This window comes from Apteryx mantelli, chromosome 27, assembly GCF_036417845.1.
Source record: "Apteryx mantelli isolate bAptMan1 chromosome 27, bAptMan1.hap1, whole genome shotgun sequence".
NCBI lineage: Eukaryota > Metazoa > Chordata > Aves > Apterygiformes > Apterygidae > Apteryx > Apteryx mantelli.
This window is the reverse complement of record NC_090004.1, coordinates 5,030,923-5,052,622: the sequence shown is the minus strand read 5'-3', so window position 1 is coordinate 5,052,622 and position 21,700 is coordinate 5,030,923. Positions and strand designations below refer to the sequence as shown.

The window sequence follows — 21,700 nt, the reverse complement described above, 5'->3', positions numbered from 1 at the left end:
GTCTTAGAAAGCTGAAACTCTTCTGGGTGTTTCACTTCAACAGTTCTGATCACTGGGCAATTGGTGGAGGGTGAAAACATGCCACTGGTTTTAAGTGTTGCTATTTGCTGTTTCAGGGCAAATCATTCAAAAAGATCAGGAAATCAAGGACCTAAAACAGAAGATAGCAGAAGTTATGGCAGTAATGCCCAGCATAACATACACTGCAGCCACCAGCACTCTGAGTCCTGTTTCCCCACATTACTCTTCCAAATTTGTGGAGACCAGCCCTTCTGGACTTGATCCCAATGCCTCTGTTTATCAGCCCTTGAAGAAATGAATGCCAATTTTCTTTTTGCCCAGTAATTTTGTCATGCTGAAGGCATCACACAGGAGTGTCTCTTGCAGTCAAGATGAAATTGTATTGTGTGAGACTGTATTCGTTGTCATTTAAAACAGGAAAAAAGAACATCTGGATTGACTAGAACTTCCCATCGGTTTTTCTTGTAAATTTTTAGAAAACCTCACAGAACTTTGCAATTTATTTTCCTTGGCCAATGCATTAAAAACAATTCTTGGTTTTCAAGTAGCCAATTTTGCCTTTTTATGTACTCTTGCATGGTTTCCTCTTGAAAAATACAGGGCTTTGCTTGATTTTGAACCCTTTCTTTTCTTTTTCTTTTTTTTTTTTTTAATCAAGTTGAATTTGCAAATCTGAGTTATTAAGAAATAGTGAGGAAAAACTTTTAGTTTTTAGAATGAAAGGGTTAAATAATCTAACAAAGCTTTGATTTATAGATGTATTAAATACAAATATGTGATGTTGCAGAAGATAATTTGGTTACCCCTCAAAGGACCAAACAAATTTCAGGGGCGTTGTTTAAGGGAAAGAATAAGTAAGAGAATAGATGATGATGTGACGGTGGTTGTTGTGTGAAATATTTATATTCCCATTGGTGTTTTTAGTCATTGAGAATTGCTAACAGTCTTGTTCACAGTGCCTTGGGAAAAGACATTTCAAGAGGAAACTTGATAGTTTAAACTATTTTTCCCCCTTCACTGTCATCTAGCTTATATATCAAGCTCATTACAGAGTCTACTGCAAATTGTACATGGTAATTTGGATGTTCATTATAAACCAAGGTTACATCTTATGTTTATTTTGATATAAACTCAGCAGTGTTCTGTAACTTGCCTTGATTATACTGCATCGTGGAAGGCACAATATTAATACAGGAAGCGTTATTGTGAAGGCGGAACTGTGCAATGTACTGTATACAAGAGACTGTAAAGCTGGCTAATAAAAGCTGCAGTTCTGGGTTTTTTATTTTATTCAACTGTGATTTACATTTTATATCACCTTGTGTTTGACAGCTTAAATGGAGCTGAATATTTTTCAGCAAGCGTGCCAAGGAGTTTTTAAAGAGTTTTAAAAGAAACTCGTAAATTGCACAAAGGTTTAAGTTAAAATGTATATTATACATTGATAGAAAGTGTTTGCACTGGCAACTTCTGAAGTGTTTAAGATTTTGGGGGGAGGGGGGGATTGAAAGGGTGGGATGCAAAATTGTATTGAAAACTAGCAGAGTTAAAACCCAACATTATGATTTTGCAAACATGCAGTGGACTCTGAAAGGACAAGGTGGTTCTTAAAAGAAAAAAATTTTTTTTTAAGTTTCATATTAATTGGCACGTATGTCTCATTTAAAAAAAATGAAGTAGGACACGCAATTCAATAAAAGTATTAAAGATTCATCATTTTAATCACAGATATTCTTTTGGGATAAAACTTCTAGCTTTAGCCAGGTGTGCATGTTGCTGTCATTTGCATTTTTGAATCATCTTGTGTAATTGTCACCATAAAAGTGTTACTCAGAAATGTCATAGGTTTTTCATCTTTGTGCAAAACATGAAATACTGTCACTGACTTTTTGTGTTGAGGTTCCCCCATTTTGCTGCCTACTTCGGCACTATTTTCGTTAAATACTTGGTCTTGGCTGCATTCTTTTTTCTGTGGGGTTTACAAAGAATAAACATTTTCTTGCAGATTAAAAAAAAATTTTTTTTGCCTTTTTAACGGACCTGATTTAGCCTGGTGTAAGGAATACATTTTGTGTATTTGTTATTTTATTTGTTATCTTTTTGTATGTATTCTCTCTGTTATTCCAGGTAAGTCTTCCCTTTTGCAGCAGAACTTCACTTTTGTGAAACAGAAGGAAGAACAGATGCTTCTTTGATTCAGTGTACAAACTTAACAAGTAACCCCATCTGTGAGCTTAAAAAAAAAAAAAAGTATAATTTCTTGAGAATCGCAACAGTATGTCCTTAAGTTTAGCCTCTGTTCCTTTGTTCCTTTCCAGCCCTTCTCTTTACTGCAAAGGCAAAGCCAAGATGGACACTTTGGAGATTTTAGCATTGTCCTTATCTAGGCAAAAAGAAAGAACTACTTGTCCCTGGTTTTCAATACATCTGCTTAATTCTCTTAGCCTCTCCAGCTTCTTCTATAAAATATTTTCGTTGTCAATTCTGCGTCTGTATTTGTCTTCTTCATGGTAAGTGAGCTGTCTTGTGCATCTGGCTTTGGCTACTGCCATAGCTGGTCCTAACCTGGATGTTCTTCTCTGCCTACTTCTGCTTCTGCTCGGACCCTCAGCAGTTAGGCCTCCAGGTAAAATGTTTCAGGTGCCAAGAAATTCCAACCTCAATTACTCTATAACAAAAGGAAAATTTGAAAATATAGCATGGATAAGTTCGCAATTTTAACAAATTGCACTGCAGCACAGCAGCAGCTGTGTTCTCTAGAAAAGGTGAAACTGTTTGCAGGCACCAGTCCTCTCTGCAGGATAAGTGATGCAAATGGAATGAGATAATTTAAGCATTCATAACTTGCACCAGCCAACCATTTGATCTTAAAACATCTAAATGTCTGAAATGGGAAATATTTTAATGACTCATTGTAAATTGTACGTGCAGGATTAATATAGGAGGAACTTAAAACGCAAGACTGCAGAGGGTTTATGTAGAGTATTTTGATTTTTCTATAGTCAATTCAGAAATGTCACGTGACGAATAAGTACTGTGGAGAGATCTGCTAAAGAAAAACTGAAGTATCCAAAACTTTTTCCAGCCAACATAAGTCTAGGAAAAACAGGTAACAAGAAGACAAGACTTATATGTAATGTTGTTGAGCACCTCAGGATTTATCCTCATTAAAATTTTTAATAGAGCAGATATTATGTAATTTTACTTTTAATATTTAAAGAAATGCCCTTTTTTTCATAAATTCCATTCTGTAACTGGGCTAAGATGAACTAGCTTTCCTAACCGACCCCTGCTCCCCTTCTATCATATTTCATGGTGAGGGGAAGGAAGGACTTAACTGCATATATTGAATTCAGTCTTGCTTCATCAAATAATTTCTTGAAGGTAAAAATTGCTGCTTTGACTGAAATGTCCTCTACAGCCAGCTGGAAGTAAAGCTGGAGATGCAAAACTTCACTGTAGGAAAGCAGGTGAACTTGCATCTACCTTAAAGTAGCTATTTCCTCCAAAGTGCTTAATGAGAAGAACAAGCTTTTGGTTTTATTGGGTTTTTTTGTTTGTTTGTTTTTTGTTTGTTTGTTTTTGTTTTCCTAATTGCTAAGGCAAACTTGGAAGTTGCTTGCTTATCCTAGCACTGACTTAAGTGCATGGGAATCGCACACCGGAGTAACTGACTCCAAGGCAGTTTCTTAGGCCAGAAGATACGTGCCTTTCAGCATTTCCTCGTCCTACCATTTTTGTGACTGGGAGCTAGCTACTCTGAATCTGCTGTTATTGGTGGCATTTGTATGCAGCACAAGAAACTTTTGCACTTTGAAATAAAAATCAGACTCCTTCCAATAACATTTGATGGAAGACACTGTAAAACAAGCTTAACCCTGAATTCCTTTACCCGTAGTGTCTGCTATTGAGAATAAGACTGTTTCCATGATTAGCATCTGAGAGTGGAAAGAGACTGTTATCAAAAGTAACCGATCTGCATTTGACCTCATGCGAGCAGGTTTGTGTACTCCCGGCCCTGAGCACCGCTGTAGCGCAGCAACTTGATCATCTGCAGCAGTAAGTTGTTGTGTGGTGTTTTGGTTTTTTTTTTGACTTACTAGTTGTAATCATAAGCTCAGTTGTTACAGAAGTTTCAGTTCATCACATAGGATTTGGTGTGTTGTGGAGATGTATCTCCTTAATACTAGACGCTTCCTTTACTTGTATTGCAATTTCTGGAGTCAAGGTCAGAAGTAGCCCTTCAGCAAGTTAATATGTAATAGATTACAAAAATGAAATATGAGATGCCTCAGTATCTTAACTGAATCAGCTTCTGTGATGCACTAAAATACTACTACACAAACATTCAAGTAAATAATTTCTAATAAAGGGGAATAGGCAGGAAAAAGAGAATCAATTTCAATCAAGTTCAAATGTAAGTGGCTCATTTACCTATAATCCCTATGAACGGTAATTATGCTGTTTCAGAGCATGTTGTCAGGTTCAGAAAATTCTGCTTTTTATTGCTTACAATGAAAATCTTTAAACTGTATGTCTTACATAGTTAACATGAAATTATTTCCCATCAAAATTTAGCTAGTATGAACAATAATGGTTCAATTATAATAAAATAATAACTGCAGTTAGCAGAAGTGTATTCTGCTCTCTTTACGGTTTTGGAAATGCTCCAGGAATATCGCAGTTTTTCTGAGGAATGCAGGCTTTCTTGTTCTACCCGAAAGCTTTAGCTTAACAGCTTTCTTTATCTAACAAATATGGTCACAATGCAGTACCCTGATCATATAGAAAGTGTCAGCTTCAGGTGAGTTTTCTTATCCTTTGCTTTCATGCCATTCCGTTTTGCAGACAAAGTCCTATTCTGACAGTGCTTACAGAAAATGCATAACAAACAGTTTAAAGACAAGTTAAGACGCCGCTAAAACCAAAGGATTCTTAGAAAACTGAAATAACTAGCATTTTACAATCTTTGTCTCTATAATTTCTCAATTAATCCGGTCTGTTTCCTGACACATTTACCACTATATCCTAACTTTCATTAACCTTGACTTAACAATTTGGTCTCCCAATTATCTTTTGGGGCAGTCTTTCTACTTTCTGTAACCTCTTCAGGTGCATTGTCATTTACAAAACATCTGCTTATTGTTAATGTCCTTTTTTAAATGGCTTTTGTTTTTTTTTTCTTTTCTCCATAAGAATTAAATGCCATATAGAATAATTTTAAGTAATTTTTATCATGAGAAGATTTATGCTTGAAGTCTGCCTTTAATCACATGTATCAGAAAGCAAACCAAAGTGACTATGTAGGATGCATTCATTACTCACGGGAATACATTTCTACCACGTTTTTGTCTGTAGGAAGTGCTGATACATGCATTGAACATGCAGTGACTGTGGGTAGTTCTTAGGCCTTAAACACGATTCCTCTGCATCCCTGAGAAAGATGGATGTTCTCTGACAACAATATGTTGCTTGGCACCGTCTGCTTTCATCTCTAAACTAAACAGAGGAGAAAGGATACTGCTGTCCCCTCTCTCTTCCTGCCCCCAACTTGTTCTGTTTCTAAATTTTTTGATACTGTTAAATCCATGCATGTTATATACTGTAAGGAGGAAATAGCCATTTAAAACTAGGTAGTTTCATCTATTTTTAAAAAGAGGGCAAACAGGTGTTTGGAAATGCTAACACAGGGCTGTTGCTAATCAGGGTGGTGCAGAATTTATTTCTGGCTTTGAGTAGTTTCTGCAGCCAGGTGTTTTAAACTGTCTCTTTCAGTTTCCTCATCTGCGAAGAAACCTAATTATATGCCAGCCCTAAAGCAGAATCCTGTAAAATGTTGAACTGTTCTGATGAAGAAAAAATATATATTAAATGGAGTAAGGCTTTTACTGGAGTGTAGTTTAAACTGAAAAATCCAAATACCCCTGAATAATCCCAACTACATCTGCATCTGAAACTAAATGTTGTGGTTCATAGCAGTTTTCAATGATTATGAAAATATTTGCTCAAGATTTGATAGAATAGAACAATGTCTCATGAGTTTTCTAAAAATGAAACTTCCTGAAAGGAAATGTACTTTGTTCCCTCTCTAAAATAACCACAAGAGGGCCCAGAATACCTGAAGTAGGCCAGACCCTGATTAAAGAGCAAATCATGAACATTACTCAGTGACTAAAATACTGGAAAAAAACCTCATTTTTTTTAAACAGACATCTGAATGTTATTTCTCCATCTCTGTTATGTGAAAGAATATGAAATCCATCATGGGAAGCCCAGGGAGCTGAGAAACGCATTGATTTCTGTGATAACAGATGTATAATCAATATATAAACATTCTCTCCATACAAGACTATGTAGAGATTCAAACAATAGGAAACAAGAATTTTTTCTTTTTTTCCATATCCAGAAGCTTTTCTGCTGCAGAAACTGAAGCAATATAGATCCTTGGTTGAAGTTTGATGCAAATACAGGAAACTTTCCACAATATAGACCTACGGTGTCAGACAGACTCCACATTTCTTCTGTCTGTGATGATGGTACTTACCTGATGAACTGAATTTACTGCGCATCTCTGCCCATTTCGGCTGCAGTTTGCAAGTAACTCATTTCCCCCAGGAACACTGACTTTACAGAGTAAGCAGCTTTCAAAGATCTGTGGCTATTTTTTAAATCCTACAAGCCATCAGGTCTTTGCTATCCAAAAGCGTAGAACTGTCACCTTTCACAAAAGAAAGCTACTATTTAGAAATGCATGTGGACAATATTTAGTCCTGGACCAATGTCTGGTTTATGATCCAGTGTCTGACTCCTTAGGGCTAAAAACCAAGTTGCTGAAATTCTCCTTTATTTGCAAAAGGATACAGCATGCATCTTTACTTGTGTGGAGGAACTGTTTTATATTTCTGTTGAGATGAGTTACTTTTTTCAAGTTTTTTATAGTAAAGATGACCAACATCAAAAGTCACTACATTAAAAATACTGTATAGGTTACAAATACTCTTTTAGACAAATGGATGCTTTATATCAAATTTTAACATTTGGAAAAAAAAAAAATCCAATGCTACAGTGTGTGCTACTAACACCCTGTTGTTGTGGGTTCATTGGAACTTACCGAGTGTAACCTGCATTAAGTCACTTCTTTGGCTTCCTAATTTAAATGCAATTACTCCACACTTACATCTTTAAAATTTTTGTTTTGTCTCATTGTCTGGGGTGTAGAGCATACATTACTACACAGCTATAAAGCAAGCCTGAGTGGGGGTGGGAGTGGTGGGGAGGTTATTCCTTTAAGATGAGGAGGATTATGGAATGAATCTGCTTTTCCTCCCCCCCCCCCCCGCCATTTAATTATTTTTAACTTCCCTTTTATTACTTACATTAGTAATCTATAAGCAGTACTTACAAGTCTGGACCACAATCAGCGCTTTTGTGCTAAGAGTTGTATGTACACACGGAATGAGGAGGTCTTTTTGCCCCAAAGTTTACCCAGAGGCTGAGTGGCCTTGGGGTAGAAGAGGGAGAAAGCAATCAAACAAGACAGATGGTAGCATTCCCATTTTACAACTTGGGTAACAAGTTGCAAATATGCTGGGTTTTCTTCCCCCTCTTCCATCACCTCAAAGACCACTCTGCTGTGGCAAGATTTGCAGAGGATCTCAGTGCTTATTTTAGTGCCCAGATGGAAGATGAGCTCTTTGGAAAAGATATTTAACTTGCTGAAATTCACACAGCAGGTCCTTGGCAGAACTGGGAATTTGAATAAGATCTAGAGATTCAGGCTTAAACTGCTGTTAGTTCTACAGACTCATGTCTTCTGCTCCAAGAAGTCAGTATATCAATGTGAGTATAAAAGTATAAAAATGGACCTGCCCATTCACAATGGCATCTTTACACGTCAATAGCAGTTTTCCAAACCCACGTGCAGCAGAGTGAGACCTTCAAACTCTTTCCATCAGTGGACAGCTGGCTTACCAGATATAGATGATCCCTTTAATATTTAACAAGGACACTTTTTTACAGCTACCTGTTTGAATTTGCTGAATTCAGTTGAGCATTGTTCACCTATGTTTTGCCACTACATTTAAAAAATTGTATATATTATACTCTTTTTAACTTGTTTTTTTGGGTGGCAGTATCGGTGCCTTACATATGCTCTAGAAATATGCAAATTCATTAGAGAGATCTGGCTTTATTTTGCATATCTAACACAGAAATTTGAAAGTGTATTTCCTATTCTCTTTTACCTGGGCTTCATATGGAAATATCAGTAAATTGCTGTGCGTCTGTCTGTGTGCATCATCTTAATTTTTTAAACAATTCACCAGTTTCAATTAAATTCGGCAGAAAATCAGTAGTGCTAAAGATATACAAGTTCCTACAAGCGCTGTGAGAACAGGCAGTTCAGCCGAGGAGAGGAAGACCATTAGATGCTGTAGGAAGAGCTCTTTGTAGAGGTCACGTCTTCTTAAGACTTTGAAGTTAATCAGGAGACCCATATCCACAGGAATGCAGATTCTGCAGGTCAGTGTTCGTGGAACTACTTGGTTTTAATGTCTATTTAAAACAAAACTAGTTATATTTGTTAAAACAGAAAGGCTTAACTGACAACAGTTTAACATTGTTTCTTCTCAGACAATAGTCTTGTCATTAAAACTTTGTTTTTGTAGCATCTACTCTACTCTGATTTGTCTCAAAAACTCTTATTTTGAGCATTGCACTTTAGAGGGCGTGGTCAATTTTGAATTATGTCAAGGAACCAGGAAAGCTCCAACTTTAACACCATCTTCCTCATGTATTCTGGAGGAAATTATTTAACTTCTCTGTACTTGCTTACCCATCTGTAAAATGGGATTTTTGTTTCTTGGCTACTCAGGGAAATATTTTAAAGATCACTCCATGTTTGGTTTTGCTTCAAATGTTGAAAGCATTGTTAAAATGTTCAGTATTACTGAGGGGGACTTCACTGGACTCTGACACAGAGTGATACAGAGGTGTATTCAATAGTTTACAGGTGGGAATTTCTCTGTGAGATAGAAAATACTTGGCTTCCTCCTATGTCTTATCTTGCCCACAGCCGAAAATTTTAGTATCAACAGAAGAAAGACTTAAATATATGCATATTATTAACAAAAGAGTCTGATGCCTTCTGGTCCCTCTTTTTTAATTTGTTTCTGATTTACCATAGCTAAAGAAAAAAGGAAGGAAATGTAGTAACGCAATGGAGAAACAGCAGGATCCCCACTTAGGTATTGATGGGGAGAAGCTGGAGGAATTGAAACCGTGAGTTTTACTATATTTTATGTCATGAAGTAATACATTAACCGTCTGATTCTCATGCTGTGTTTCGAAATGGCAGCAATACTTAGAAAGTCAAAACGCTCTTCAAGTATTCAAACACAAAGGCAACAGTTAGTCGCTGCAGAGGGAGTCTGTTCAATTATCCCACATGTTCTAAACCACTCAAGAGGGAGCATTATCCAGTGGTTCAAGCAGAGCTTTGTGAAGCCCTGAGCAAGACTCTGTTCTGCTCCTAGCCCTGTCACCATGACTCGATGCACAAAGTTTTTTTTTTTTTTTCCAAAGAAATTATAAGGCAACTTCTTGCCCCACAGAAATTAATCTGAAGAGATAATAGGAAGATATAGGAGGGAGAAGGATTAAACAGGAGACTTCTTATCACTTGTTTGTTTTTTCAGTGTGGCATATTTAATAGTAGTTTAACTGGTGTTAACCAGCTCTATTGATTCCCTTCTCCCCGTAGCTAACAGTTTGCTTTGCAATTTTTTTTGTATTCCAGTTGTTCCCATAGTGTGCCTGCCCCGTTCTTAAATAGCTGGTGATCCAAGGACACAAGAAAAGTAAAGGTAAGAAATACTGTTGAGTTATTCCCAGCTTGTATATCTGATGGAAATTTTATTAATCTGCTTTCTTTAACACACTTCAGCACTCTCCAACAACATCCAGAAATTATTAGGCTGCTATTTCAGGCTTTAGAAGTAATCCATTGATTCCATTTCTGATAACAGGATCCTTCAGCCTCCTTTTCACTGGAGAGTTTCCTTTAGGCCTCATGGAAGAAATGTGCCAGGCATTTAAAGGATGAGAAATCTGCAGGCTCATGGAGGACATTCTACAGGTGGAAGTGTAGGGAAGAGTCAAAAGTCTTGTGGGAGAAACAAGTGACTTGAAAATCACATTCACTGAAGTAACAGGGTGGTCTACATGATGACAGACAGGGCAAACAATTGGAAATGGGCAGAGTCGTGGTGGACTTTAAGAGCTGCATCAGGAGCTTTGTGCCTTGAAAATGGGAGCCAGCAGAAAGGTTCAAAGCGAGGAAGCAGGAGGTAAGTCAGCAACTGCTTCTTCTGTGGGCTCCCGAGCCCTTTGAGAGATGAATAGCTATCAGGAGACGCTGGTCCCAGTGTGAACTTTTGCTTGCTAAGTCAGCCACCTCCCTAAAGAACAGAGGAATAAAACCTTTGATTAGCCATTTCCCAGGAAATGCTGCTATACTCTAGCCCTGTGGTCTAGGAGATGCTGCTAAGGGCCTTGACTGACTTGATCCTGAACCAGCTCTTACTGGGAGGATCAGGATCTGCTCATAGGCATCCTCTGGGAGAGGAAGAGGGAATCACATATGATGCTGGTAATCAGAGGCTGCTAAAAACTTATTGCCCTTCCCTAATTCCCAGAAGGGAGAGTTAAAACAGTCGTTGTCTGCTGTTGGTTGGCTCTCTGGTCAGCTTGTGAAACAGCAACTATTTGTTCTGATAGCACTTAAAAGTGCTGTTGGACAGGGATTAAAAATCAACACTGCCAACTGGGCAATGTCATGCTTTGGGGTCCCTGTTGTTCTTAGTTTTGACCTTGAAAATTCCCGGGACTCTCAGCACTGCTGCAAAGTCCTGCAAGCCAAGCAATCACTGAGCTGAGATATCCTGCTTGACAGGTTGAAGATGCTCCTTCCCAGCTGGGCTTTCTATGCAGCACAGCACTGAAGATGCACGTTTCCATACGCTCGTTGTTTCTCTCTCTAAAGAAGCAGATCATTCTAAAGGAGTTAGTTTATTTAGCTGGACCTTTTTGTCTCCCTTGCTTTTTGCAGACAATAAATAGCTGATGGAGTTTCAGCCCACTGAAAGTTTGTGATCTTTCTTGATTGGATTTTGGATTGCATGGCTGCTAGTAATACTGTTTCTCAAAACCCAGGCTTTAAAAATTGCTTAGCCTTATGTTTGGCAGTTCAGTTAATAAGTTACATAATTACAGTTCTAGGAGCAGATCCAGTACCTTTAGAAAGAGCAGTGGGATCTAAATCCCTCCTTCCTTCTCTGCCTTGAAATGGCATTCATTTCTTTCTCCTCTAAATGGCAACAGAATTAATTTTGGAGAGACCTGTTGCTTGAAGTGGAGTCAGTGGATTAATAAAAGCATTAATTATTAAAGCCTGCAAATGCTCCCTAATGATTGTTTGCTGCAAAGTTAATGTTTGATTGGAAAGGTCATCTGCAAGCCTGAGTAGAAAACCTGTTTCTCTAATAGCAGGTGAAAGCACAATTACCTTCTCTTTGTGATATGCACTGGTGCTCTCTACCACACTCCGCCTGACCATCCGAAACAACGAGCCTGGAGGAAGAGCTGTTTTGCCACAGGACAGCTGCAACCCGAAAGGTCACCCTTTTTAATTAGGTGGGAGCAATACCTCTGTTACTGTGCTGCTTAGAATGAGGCGTGGGCAGCCTCACTGTATATTCCTACCTGAAAGTGAATGTCGGCGTGAGGGGGTTCTGTAGTAGTGTCCCTGAAGGACTACAACGCACGCAGCTTCCTGAGACCTCGATCTAACACAGCGGACATGGGAAGGAAATGAGCGGATGCTATGTTTTTAAACCCATGGTTTGTGCTGAAATGACTTGCAGTCAGAAGCACCTCGCAGTAATAATCCATGTACAAATGCCCAGCCTGCTGTGTTACTGGGGTGGCGAGTGACATCCCCAAAGCTATGTGTGCAGTTGTCCATATAGGACATTCAAGTGTAATTGGCACCAGCAGGAATCTTCTCTGAAAAGGATGGGCATCCATTGCTTCAGCTGAAGAACTAGCTTCTCTATTAATTTTAGGTTTAGGGCATGCTGTTGAGCCTTTCTGATCTGATCTAGTATGGGCAAGTCAACCGCAGCGTAGCCAGAGTCTGTGACAGTGTTTCAATTCTCAGTCCTGTGCTTTCACTGTTTTCTTCTACTGAAAGTTAATTGTAAAGGAGATCAAGAACCTGGCTTAATGTTTTGATTTTCCTGAAATGGTGATTGATAGTGCTAAGGGTGGGAATAGACCTCAGTTCTCCCCGACCCTGGCACTCGCTTCCTTTGTGATTTCAGGCAAATCATTTAACCTGTCTGTGCTTTGAACTTTTTGCTATTTAAAATGAGGATGATAATGTGCAACCTTGAGAAAAACCCTTGAGAGCCTCCTAGGAAGGGCGTTGCTTCAGTGCTGCCAAGTTCTGTAGTTGTTAGGCGAACGGATGTTTAAGTTTACAATTTAAAACAAAACAAAATCCTCTTTGAGTAAAGCATTGCATTTAGCTACTGCGTTTTAGCCATTAATAATGTTGCAAGTCCCTGTAGACACTCCCTCATTCATTGCTTCATCAGAGGAATGAAACTAGTACGTTTTGCAAAAGGAAGCCTAATAAGAGAGGAAACATCAAGATATGAGTGTCTGCCAGAGGTGACCAGACAAAAAAAGAAAAAAAAAAAAAGGGAGAAGCCAAATGCTTTTTTGGTGTGGCTACAACTCAAGTGAATAAGGGACACGACATATGAACCTTCTTGATACTAAACAAGACAGACAGTGTGTAAAACCAGACTTGGAAAGGGCAGTTGCTGACATGAAGAAATAAAAGCTGTTACCTTACCATTCAGAACTGACAAAGGCTTTGGAAGTGCTTGTTATGAAAGCACTGTTCCCCAGGAGGAAGGGGATGAGGATTTCTGAGATATTTCTCTTGACTTGTGACACTGGAACAGGCCATATCAATCTGATAAAGGATTGGGAGAGATCATTAGGCAGGGGAGAATGGGGAAAAAAATTAAGCTTTTGAGCCAGGAAGGCTCTTGCACTTAATGGACTCTCTGTGCAATTTGTTGCAGCTTTTTGGGATGTCTTCATTTAATCTCTTTGATATTCGTAGGCAGGCTCAAAGGAGCATCTCCAGTCCCTTGGGATTTTGGCCCCTTGCTTTGCAGCTTCGAAGCAGCCAATGAAAGCGAACTGAGTGGAATCCAAGCTGCACGTGCTCCCATCGTACTTAAATATATACAGAAATTTCCTGACAGATTTTGACAACAGGAGCCGCAGCAACTAGAAAACAAGGAGCCACAGCAGTGAGAAAACAAACAGACACTGTCTGGGACTTCAGGGGGTTGTGTATATTCAGCCAGTTGAGATTTATCAACCTTCTTTTTGCTATAATTCATAGGGACATGGGAATGTTTCAGTTACAGCAGCATTATCAGTGAATAACAGTTTGACTCTAGTAGCTGGAGCAGTTCTTCCTCGTAGCTGTGACTACAGCAAGCTCGGGGCGAAGCAGCCTGTATCTGTGCCTATTCAGTTACTCCTACAATCAAGCCTCTCAAGCTTGTTTAAATAATACCAAGGCACAGCTCCAGGAGGTTGTCTTTCTCTCCCTCTCACTACCTTAATTTACACTAGTTGTTGATCACTTAATATCCTCTCTTTGAACGTTTCACTCAGCAGAAGAAGGGTCAACAAGGGAGAGCAGAGTTCTTGACTTGCCCATCTGTAATGCTGGGCTCTTTGGAAAGTATCTGTCACTTGTGGATCACTTGTGGATCTTTACAGTGCCTGGTGAAGGGGTTCAATATTTTAGCTGTGAAATAGGTCAGCAGTTGTAAGCTGTCTAGAGCAGAGCCTCTCGTTTATGGAGGGATGTGGACAAGTGCCACAGCGGGAACCAGCCTTCAGATGTGAGTGACTTCTCGTGTGAAGTGCATTTCCGAGCTTGTGGAAAAGATTTTTCTTCCCAGGCTGATGATGGTGGAGTGCAGGCCAGGCTTCACAACAAGGTATGGGGAGGGTGGAGTGTTGCTTTTATTTTTTTAAGAGTCTAGTCAGCAGGAAAAAAGGCCAGAAAAAACATCTCGGTGGAGAAAAGCCTCCAAATCCCATATCCAATTGAAGCTGCAGAGAGAATGAAGGTTGGCAGAATGCAATTATCTAACCTGGAATTCAGCCAGGACCCTGAGGCTCACCCTCCTCCTGTTGTGAAAAGTGCCATTAGATATTTGATAGCTATACTGGGTCCAGCCATTCGGTTTTATGCCTCCCCTGAAAGGCTGGAGTTGCTGGAGCAGAATGCCCCTTGGCTTTGTGCTGGGGCTAAGGCTGTGAAGTAGTACCTATCGAATCTTTTCTAGCCACAGTTTGCAGCGCCTGAGTTGTCCTTGGTAATCCCTATCCAAGTCCTGCAGGCTGGGAGCCTGCTTCCTAGCCTGTGAGATCTGGCAGGATCGTAGCCCAGAGGCAGTACGACTGCAGGCTCCGCTCGCAGCTTTGTCTTTATTGCTGCTACGGTAGGCAACCACATCTCTGATCTGCTTCTCCTCCGTGCCCTCCCACATTAAACTGAGCGCTCCCCCAGAGCCTGCAGCGGGGAGGGAGGGAAAGCATGCAAGATGTGCAAATTACTCTGCGCGTAAGGATTTTGCTGGCGTGCTTCCCCAAACCCCCTCTCTCTTGGCCGTGTCTAGATACATGCCAGCACAGCATGCCAGTTAGGGCAGCTTGCGTTTGCCAGTGCCCTGTACAGGGAAGAGTCTCGGGCTCCAGGGGTTCGTTGCTGTGACCACGTAACAAGCCCTGCCTTGTTCCGTCGTGGTGCGATCAACGGGACTGTGGCTCCTCCGGCCGCCCTGTCGTTGCGTGGGAGGGACGTCACTGCAGGCTCTGCCCGGTCGCTGTCAGCAAATGCGCCCTGCTCGCTGGGCTAGCAGAGGGGGGATCTGACGTCTGCTGTGTCACTGCTTTGTCCCAGTGGCCAGAACACACCAGCAAAGTTCGTTCTTCTGATTCTTTGGTATAAATATTTCATGTGACCCAGGAAAATCCCAGTGGGGGCTGTTCCATGCACTCTGAACATGGGCCGCGTGAATGGAAGTGGTGTATTAATTATTATGAAACAGCTCTGAGAAACAAACGCAGGTTACCATGGAAGCACCGGCAGCGACAATGTCACCTCGTTTTTAAGATGTTTTCAATGCTCCAAATGCAATTTCCCTTCTCTTTAGAATAAACAATGGCAAAATACCCCAGTGGACAGGAAATGGGGCTGCATTCCACAATCTGTGCAAAACTTGCCTTCCTCTTATTACAGCTGAGAGATCAGATTTGTGCCTAAGCAGCAGGGAAGGGGCACCAGGGACTGCACTCGGTGAAGCTAACCCGGGAGGCCGAGGAAAGAGCAGGCTGGAGACTGAGGGAATTGGTTGTTCCTTCCCCATCCAGAGATATAAGGGCTGGGGATTTATAGGGTGGGAGGCAAGTCTTGTGACCCCTGCTTCTTGGGAGGTTTGAGGTGTATCAGGAGAAGAGTTAAACATTAAAAGGGGTTAGAATAGGGACGCAGGAAGCCATCTCCAAGGATTTGAATGGAATAAATTGGAATCTTGCATGAGAGAGGAAATGAGGCAAGCAGTAGTCTTAAGAATTAACAATGATGATTTAATGATGCAAAAATTCAAATGATTGTAGAGCAGTGAAAAATACAATAGTAAATGCCTGGAAACTGGTTTCTCCCTGCCCCTTTCGGTCATTTACATGAAGAAAAAAGGTGACCTTTTAACCCACCTCATTTTAATAAACCTTTTGTTGCCTGATTTGCCCCAGGAACTTGTAGTTTTAATGCACATTAGCTAGCGCTGGTGAATCTAAAAGAATAATCTATTGTAGCTAAGTCTTGGCTTGCCTGCCCTCAGATAGTCACATCCGCAGACTACAAGCACATACTTGAAGGCAATTGCATTTCACTGGTTGTGTGGTACCATCTGTCAGCCGAGCCACCTTAACTGACTGCAGATGGGTTCTGCACCTCCTGAGTGATAGCTTGATCCTCTTTCACTGCAATCTGTGTCCTGTTATCTTGCAAATGGGTCTATGTGAACTCAGGCACTTACTGGGGCACCACTGATGGGCATCAGCTGATGGATTTACTGAACCACTGAAATGTGATAATCTACAAGTATGTGTCCTGCACTCTTACAGGGGTTAATAGCAGAAATACAAAGTTTCTCCTATTCTGGCTGTGCTTGTCCTGTAAGCAAACTCTTTCTGCCTTCAGAGTTGCATTTCCTTTGTTTTGATCCTGCAATTAGTCTCTTGTTTCATATTTGTTCTCTTGCAATTGCCTGATTTCTTGATTTTGTGGCCCTCGCTTTTTGGGTTGTCTTTGCTATAGTTCCATGCATGCTTAAAAACCTATGTTGCTAGCCACCTAGACAAGACAAGGGCTTTATGGATATTTCTGCAATGTTCAGGAGATGAGTAGAAATAGATTTACCAGACCTGTGCCGTTCAAAACGTGTGGAAATAGGTTAAAATTTGATAGATTCCTAAGACCCAGTCTCTCCACTCACTGAAACTTTTCGGTGTGAGGATTTCTGCTGACTTACTGCATTTCCATGGAGACCCCCAATTGCTAACACTGAACACAGCAAGTTTCACTAGGTTGACTAGAATCATGGTCCGGGAAGTGGGCAACGGCTCTCAGGCAGTTCACGCTTGCATGAAGGGAATTGTGTTCCTGTGTTTTGCACCCAGACCTGGTGGCTGCTCCACTGTTTGTGATAGACTTTAAAATCTCTTTTGAAATAAAAAGGAGCACTGCAACCCACAGCAAAAAATTTCTTTGAAAAAATCATTCATTTTCAAATTAAGTTACTCAAAAATGCATTTTAACCAAGCAACTAATGGCATAATGTAGTTCAGCATGAGTTTTGTGTCATTTGCTTCTGAGATGAGGAGGTTTTATTCTAGGCCAAAATGTAAAATAAAATGTAACATCTTGCAGTGTTTTTCAGTGACCTTTGATGACCGCATGCAGAAGGAAGATTGCAATATTCCACCTGTTAAGTCAAGCAATTGTGGATTTTGATTCTTCCACTGAACGGCAATAATATCTCTCTGCAGTAGTAGTGTGAGCCAGAGTCAAGTCAGCAGGCAGGCATAGATGAAAAGTAAGTACTCTCCTTGGGTTCATTTTAATTCCCTCTGTATCTTATGATAACTGCTAAATCATCAGCACTAAGAATAGCATTTGCAGTTATTAAAAGCATCCGTCAGTCCACTTAGCCACTGTAGCTGGTGCTAACCCCAATCTGTCTGTCTTATGCTCCTGCTGTGTTGACTCTGCACCTCTAGAGTGATCAACAGGGGGTGCTGATTTAAGAAGGAGAAAGGCAGGCAGCATTGGCTGTGGCAGAAAACAGAGAGACACCCACAGAGACTTTGAAATTCTGTTCATAAAGGAAAAGAGAATGAAAAATTGATTTCTCAAAGCTGGCCTGATTCCCCTGCCGAGCCTCAGTCCCCATCCAAAAGAGAGCTGGGACACTGCTCACTGGACTTTTCACTGCGAATGTATTTCATGACTGGCAGGTGAACAGGATGGTTTCATGGAGTCTTTGGCACCTGGGCTGGAGGACTTTGTAAGTGGGCTTCATTGACTGAGTCTAGCAGTGTTCTTAGCTTGTCTGGGCTCTACCTGGCAGATACACTGTGATGAGACAGCAAGACCACGCCAGACTGTACGTGAGTGAGGGGATATTGATGGAACAGTGCTCATATGAATCTGCTTCTAAAGGGGATAGCCAGATGTCTGATACCTAAAATGGCCATGGGCCTCTGGAGAGAGTTATCTGAAATCTGGCTTGGCAGCAGCTCCACAGACCAGCCCTTGATCATCCTCCTCTTCACCTTCTCTCAGACCTCAGAACTTCCTCCTCCTCCCACTCCACTTTCCTCCCCAGAATCTCTTCGCACTCCACATCTGCTTTTCATCCAAATCTGATAACCAGGTTAGTGCTAGTCCTGTTCCCAAGGTGGGAGATGCATCACTCGGTGCTTTTCCCAGTTTTAAAGCTAAGGTAGTTCTGACAGTTGGGCTTGGAGGCTCTGGAGTGAAGACGCTTCTCCCAGGGTGATGAAGACAGCAACCTCCTAATCCTAAAGAGCAAATGTCAGGCTTGGTGAAGCTCAGGAAAGGGAGAAAAAAACCCAAAGCATCAAAGGGGGCACAGATGGTCAAAGATTGATGGAGCATGCAGCTCCCTGGCAAGGGAGCCTGCAGGCATTAATATGAAAGCAATTGCTCTACAGATGCACAGTTTTTGGGGGGTTTTTTTGATAAACCAAGTTTTAGCAGCTGATGACAAGACTGGAGCCATTTGACTGAACAGCAGGCAATACAGATTTTCTGGTACATTTTTGATGGGTTTTTAAAAATAATCAGTTTAAAAAAGTGCCTCCATTCATTTGAGTTTAAAAAAGTTCCTGTATTTCCTATCACTTCTATCTCCAACCTTAATGTAGAGCAGCTGCTGAGAAGTAAGTCCAATTCAATGTCCGGATGCCATACAAGTTTGCAGTGCCAGCAGCAAGCAGTTTTTAATAGCCTGAGTGGGCGATGCCTTTTCTGTCTGGTCCTCAGTTGCTGTCAGTGCCTGTAATGTTGTGATCAAGTCTGCTCACAAAGCCAGGCTGGGGCTGGTGCAAGGAAGGAAGATCTGCACAGAGCTGAGCTGCTGGCAGTGTGAGGTTTGGGGTATGCTTCTGACCCAGCATTCGAGCAGGCAGTGAGGAGAATGGTGTGGCTTGAGAGAAAATGTCATGAAAATCTGTACCTTGAACTCTTCCCCTTATTAATTAACCAAATAATCTCTCTCCTATGCAGCATTCTTCATTGGTTCGTTTGTCTTGTTCTCTCTATTTGGCAGATGGAGAAGCTAAAATGAGAAGGACCAACATTTTGACCCCTTATCCATCCATCGAGCCAGTCTGCAGAGGCCAAAATATAACCAAAGTTTCCTGAATCCCAGACCAGCACTCTAACCGTGAGGTAACACTCCTTTCATCCAGTTCTCCCTATAGGACTTGATAAAATCAGTATTATTCCTCCCTTTGATTCCTCTTGAAGAGCTAAAGTGCTACAATCAACTGATTCCCAAATGATTCTTCAACCTATCTCAAAACTCCGTGCAATCCTCTCCTTTAGCTCTGGGAAAATGCACATCACTTGATGTCTGATAAGTAACACAGCACTTGCAGAGCCAAAGCAGCTGCGGCGCGGGGTATGGGAATGTGGTATCCCTCTGCCAAGGATGGGCAACTGTAACAACTAGTCTGCCCCAAAGGCTGGCTTGCTGGTCCCGAGAGCTTTATCCTCATTTCCTAAGGAAAGAAGTCTAAGGTGATTTTTACAATGGCCACCTAACTTTTGAATCTATTGACAAACAGATTTGTCAAACGCTCAGAGATCTCAGAAGTGTTTGAGTCGCATGAGCTTAGCGAAGGTCAGCAGCTGAATAGGAGGGATCATAATCCATGCTCCCAAGGAGGGAAAAGGCTGCAAGTAAAACAATTGTGCTATTAGATATCAGGTAATCCATGTGGGATAGATCCAGGCCACCTAAGTTCCTTGGCTTTCTGAACTTTCCCTTTGTTTTTGCACTGAAAGCTCAATCCTTCCTGCTTCTCCATGCTTTCTCAGGGGCTGGGGGCATCACCAATCACACTGCTTTCTGCGTGTTTTTGTTCACCATGGCAATACTCTAAATTCTGCTTGCTAATATCGGACGCCGACCAGACATGAATTTCACACTGGGCTGACAGTGGGCTGGAGGAGGAGAGATATATATCCCTTCTTATGCCCTACACGGTAGCTAAGGATGTTTCTTCTAGACTGGCACCCTCCACCCACCTCCTGGAAACTGAACTCGGAGTCACGTTCCAGAAATGAGACATGATGCAATAAGAGCCTGAGCACTTCTCCGCGCAATCCCTCTTCAGCAACTGGAGAAAATGAACAATGACAAAAGCTGCCCTTAAGGGTATTTGCTTTCCAAAGGAATGCACTTAAGGGCTCTGTGAAGCGCACTGACGTTATTAAAAGGATGTGCGTGGGGGAGCGCTTGTCAGCCCTAAGTGAAATTGATAAAAAGATGTTTTATGCAACAGGCTGTATTTAAATCTAAGGGACAATTTAAGCTGCTTTGTGGATAATAGCACATCTTTGATTCAGAAGCCATATCTTAAGTGTGGAATTAGACAAATTGAGTGTGTTGGTAACCCTGTTTTCAGGGAAGGCACCGTTCTGGGTATTGTAGGAAGCAATGGGACTTGATACACAGCAGAGTGTCTTTAACCCTTCAGTGGCTTTCACCTGATTAAGGACAAGTCTATTGGTTCTTTTTTAGCTTGTCAGAGACCAGGTTTGGTTCCTGACCTTTGTGTGGTGACTGCGTTCATCCAGGAGTTGGATGGAACCAGACTGGGGAGGGGAAGAGCAAATGACCAGCTGCAGGCTTTTAAAGATCTGATAGTGGAAAGACATCCATGCCAGGCCCGGATCTGAAATACTCTCCTGGCTAATTGCATTTTGCCTGTGCAAGATCAGCCTCTGTTTCAAATGACTATCACATTCATTATCGCTCCCTTTCTGAGCTGTCATCTAATGTTACTGTTCCCCGCTGCACTCCACCCCAGAGCTGCCTCCTTTTCAGTGTTCCCTTGATGCAGTTTGGCATCTCTCTGGGTGAGAAGTGCTATTGCTGCCTCCCTCCTCTATCAGTATCCCTTTCCTGTAGTGCCCTTCTGCCTTGATGCTCAATACCATCAACTCAGTAATTAGCATCACATTGTAATTGAATTGTCAAAATGAGCTTACATCAGAGCTGAGCAACTTGGCAGGGTTACTGCTGTCTCCTTTGGTCTTTTGTCATCTTTCTACCATCTTCTCTTCGTCACTTTATCATTTATTAGTCATGATCACACCTAAGAATTTAGCTTGGGAGCCTTTTCGGCCAGGTGCTATGTCTCCAAATACTTTCTGCAGGATACCTGTAGCACTGCAGATGGATAGAAACCTGTGATGGTATTAAGGGCTATAGTTTGGTCTCTGTCCCTTTACTGGCTCACAGCTGCTCTTTCCTGAAAGTTGCGTGCTAAATCTCCAAAGTGACCGAGAGGGATGTTTCCAGAGGAGCTTAAAGGACTTTTCAAAGTGGGAGGAGATGTGCAGGGGGTGGTTCTGTCCAGTCAGGTAGAACCAGCTGCTAAAACCACAGCTGATTCCTGAACTGGCTGTTAAAAAGGGCCTGAACAAGCCCTTCTCTCTGCCAGTGCCCCTTTCAGGAGCTGCCACCCATTTTCCTCTCCCCATTCCTGCTCACCCTGGCCTGTGCTTCTGGTCCATGCCCTGGTCCTGCTTTTAGCACTGATTGTCAGCACACTCTGGAAGAGGCTGGGCACTAAACACCTCTTATACCTCTGCCGGGACGGCTCTCCTGACTCCTCCAGGCAGCACAGGAGCGTGAGTCTCCAAAGCAGCAGGGAAAAAAGCCCAGAGCCTGGCACAGCTGCTTCCTGCAGTCAGATGCGA

At 41.5% G+C, this 21,700-nt stretch overlaps 1 protein-coding gene and 1 long non-coding RNA gene across 2 annotated transcripts in view; both read left to right on the top strand.

Annotated features, from left to right (window-relative positions):
- The window catches only part of MACO1 (macoilin 1), a 30,959-nt gene extending 29,648 nt beyond the window's left edge, over nt 1-1,311 (top strand). Inside the window, exon 11 of the mRNA XM_067311324.1 lies at nt 117-1,311. Within this exon, the coding sequence (XP_067167425.1) occupies nt 117-319 (203 nt within the window). The 3' untranslated portion in view covers nt 320-1,311. The remainder of the gene's footprint in view (nt 1-116) is intronic.
- A 7,917-nt stretch (nt 1,312-9,228) lies between these two features.
- Nucleotides 9,229-17,172, top strand: LOC136994314 (uncharacterized). Its single transcript, XR_010886462.1, has 3 exons — nt 9,229-9,300; nt 9,818-9,884; nt 17,114-17,172. It is a non-coding gene; the product is annotated as an uncharacterized lncRNA (long non-coding RNA).
- The last annotated feature ends 4,528 nt before the right edge of the window (nt 17,173-21,700 follow it).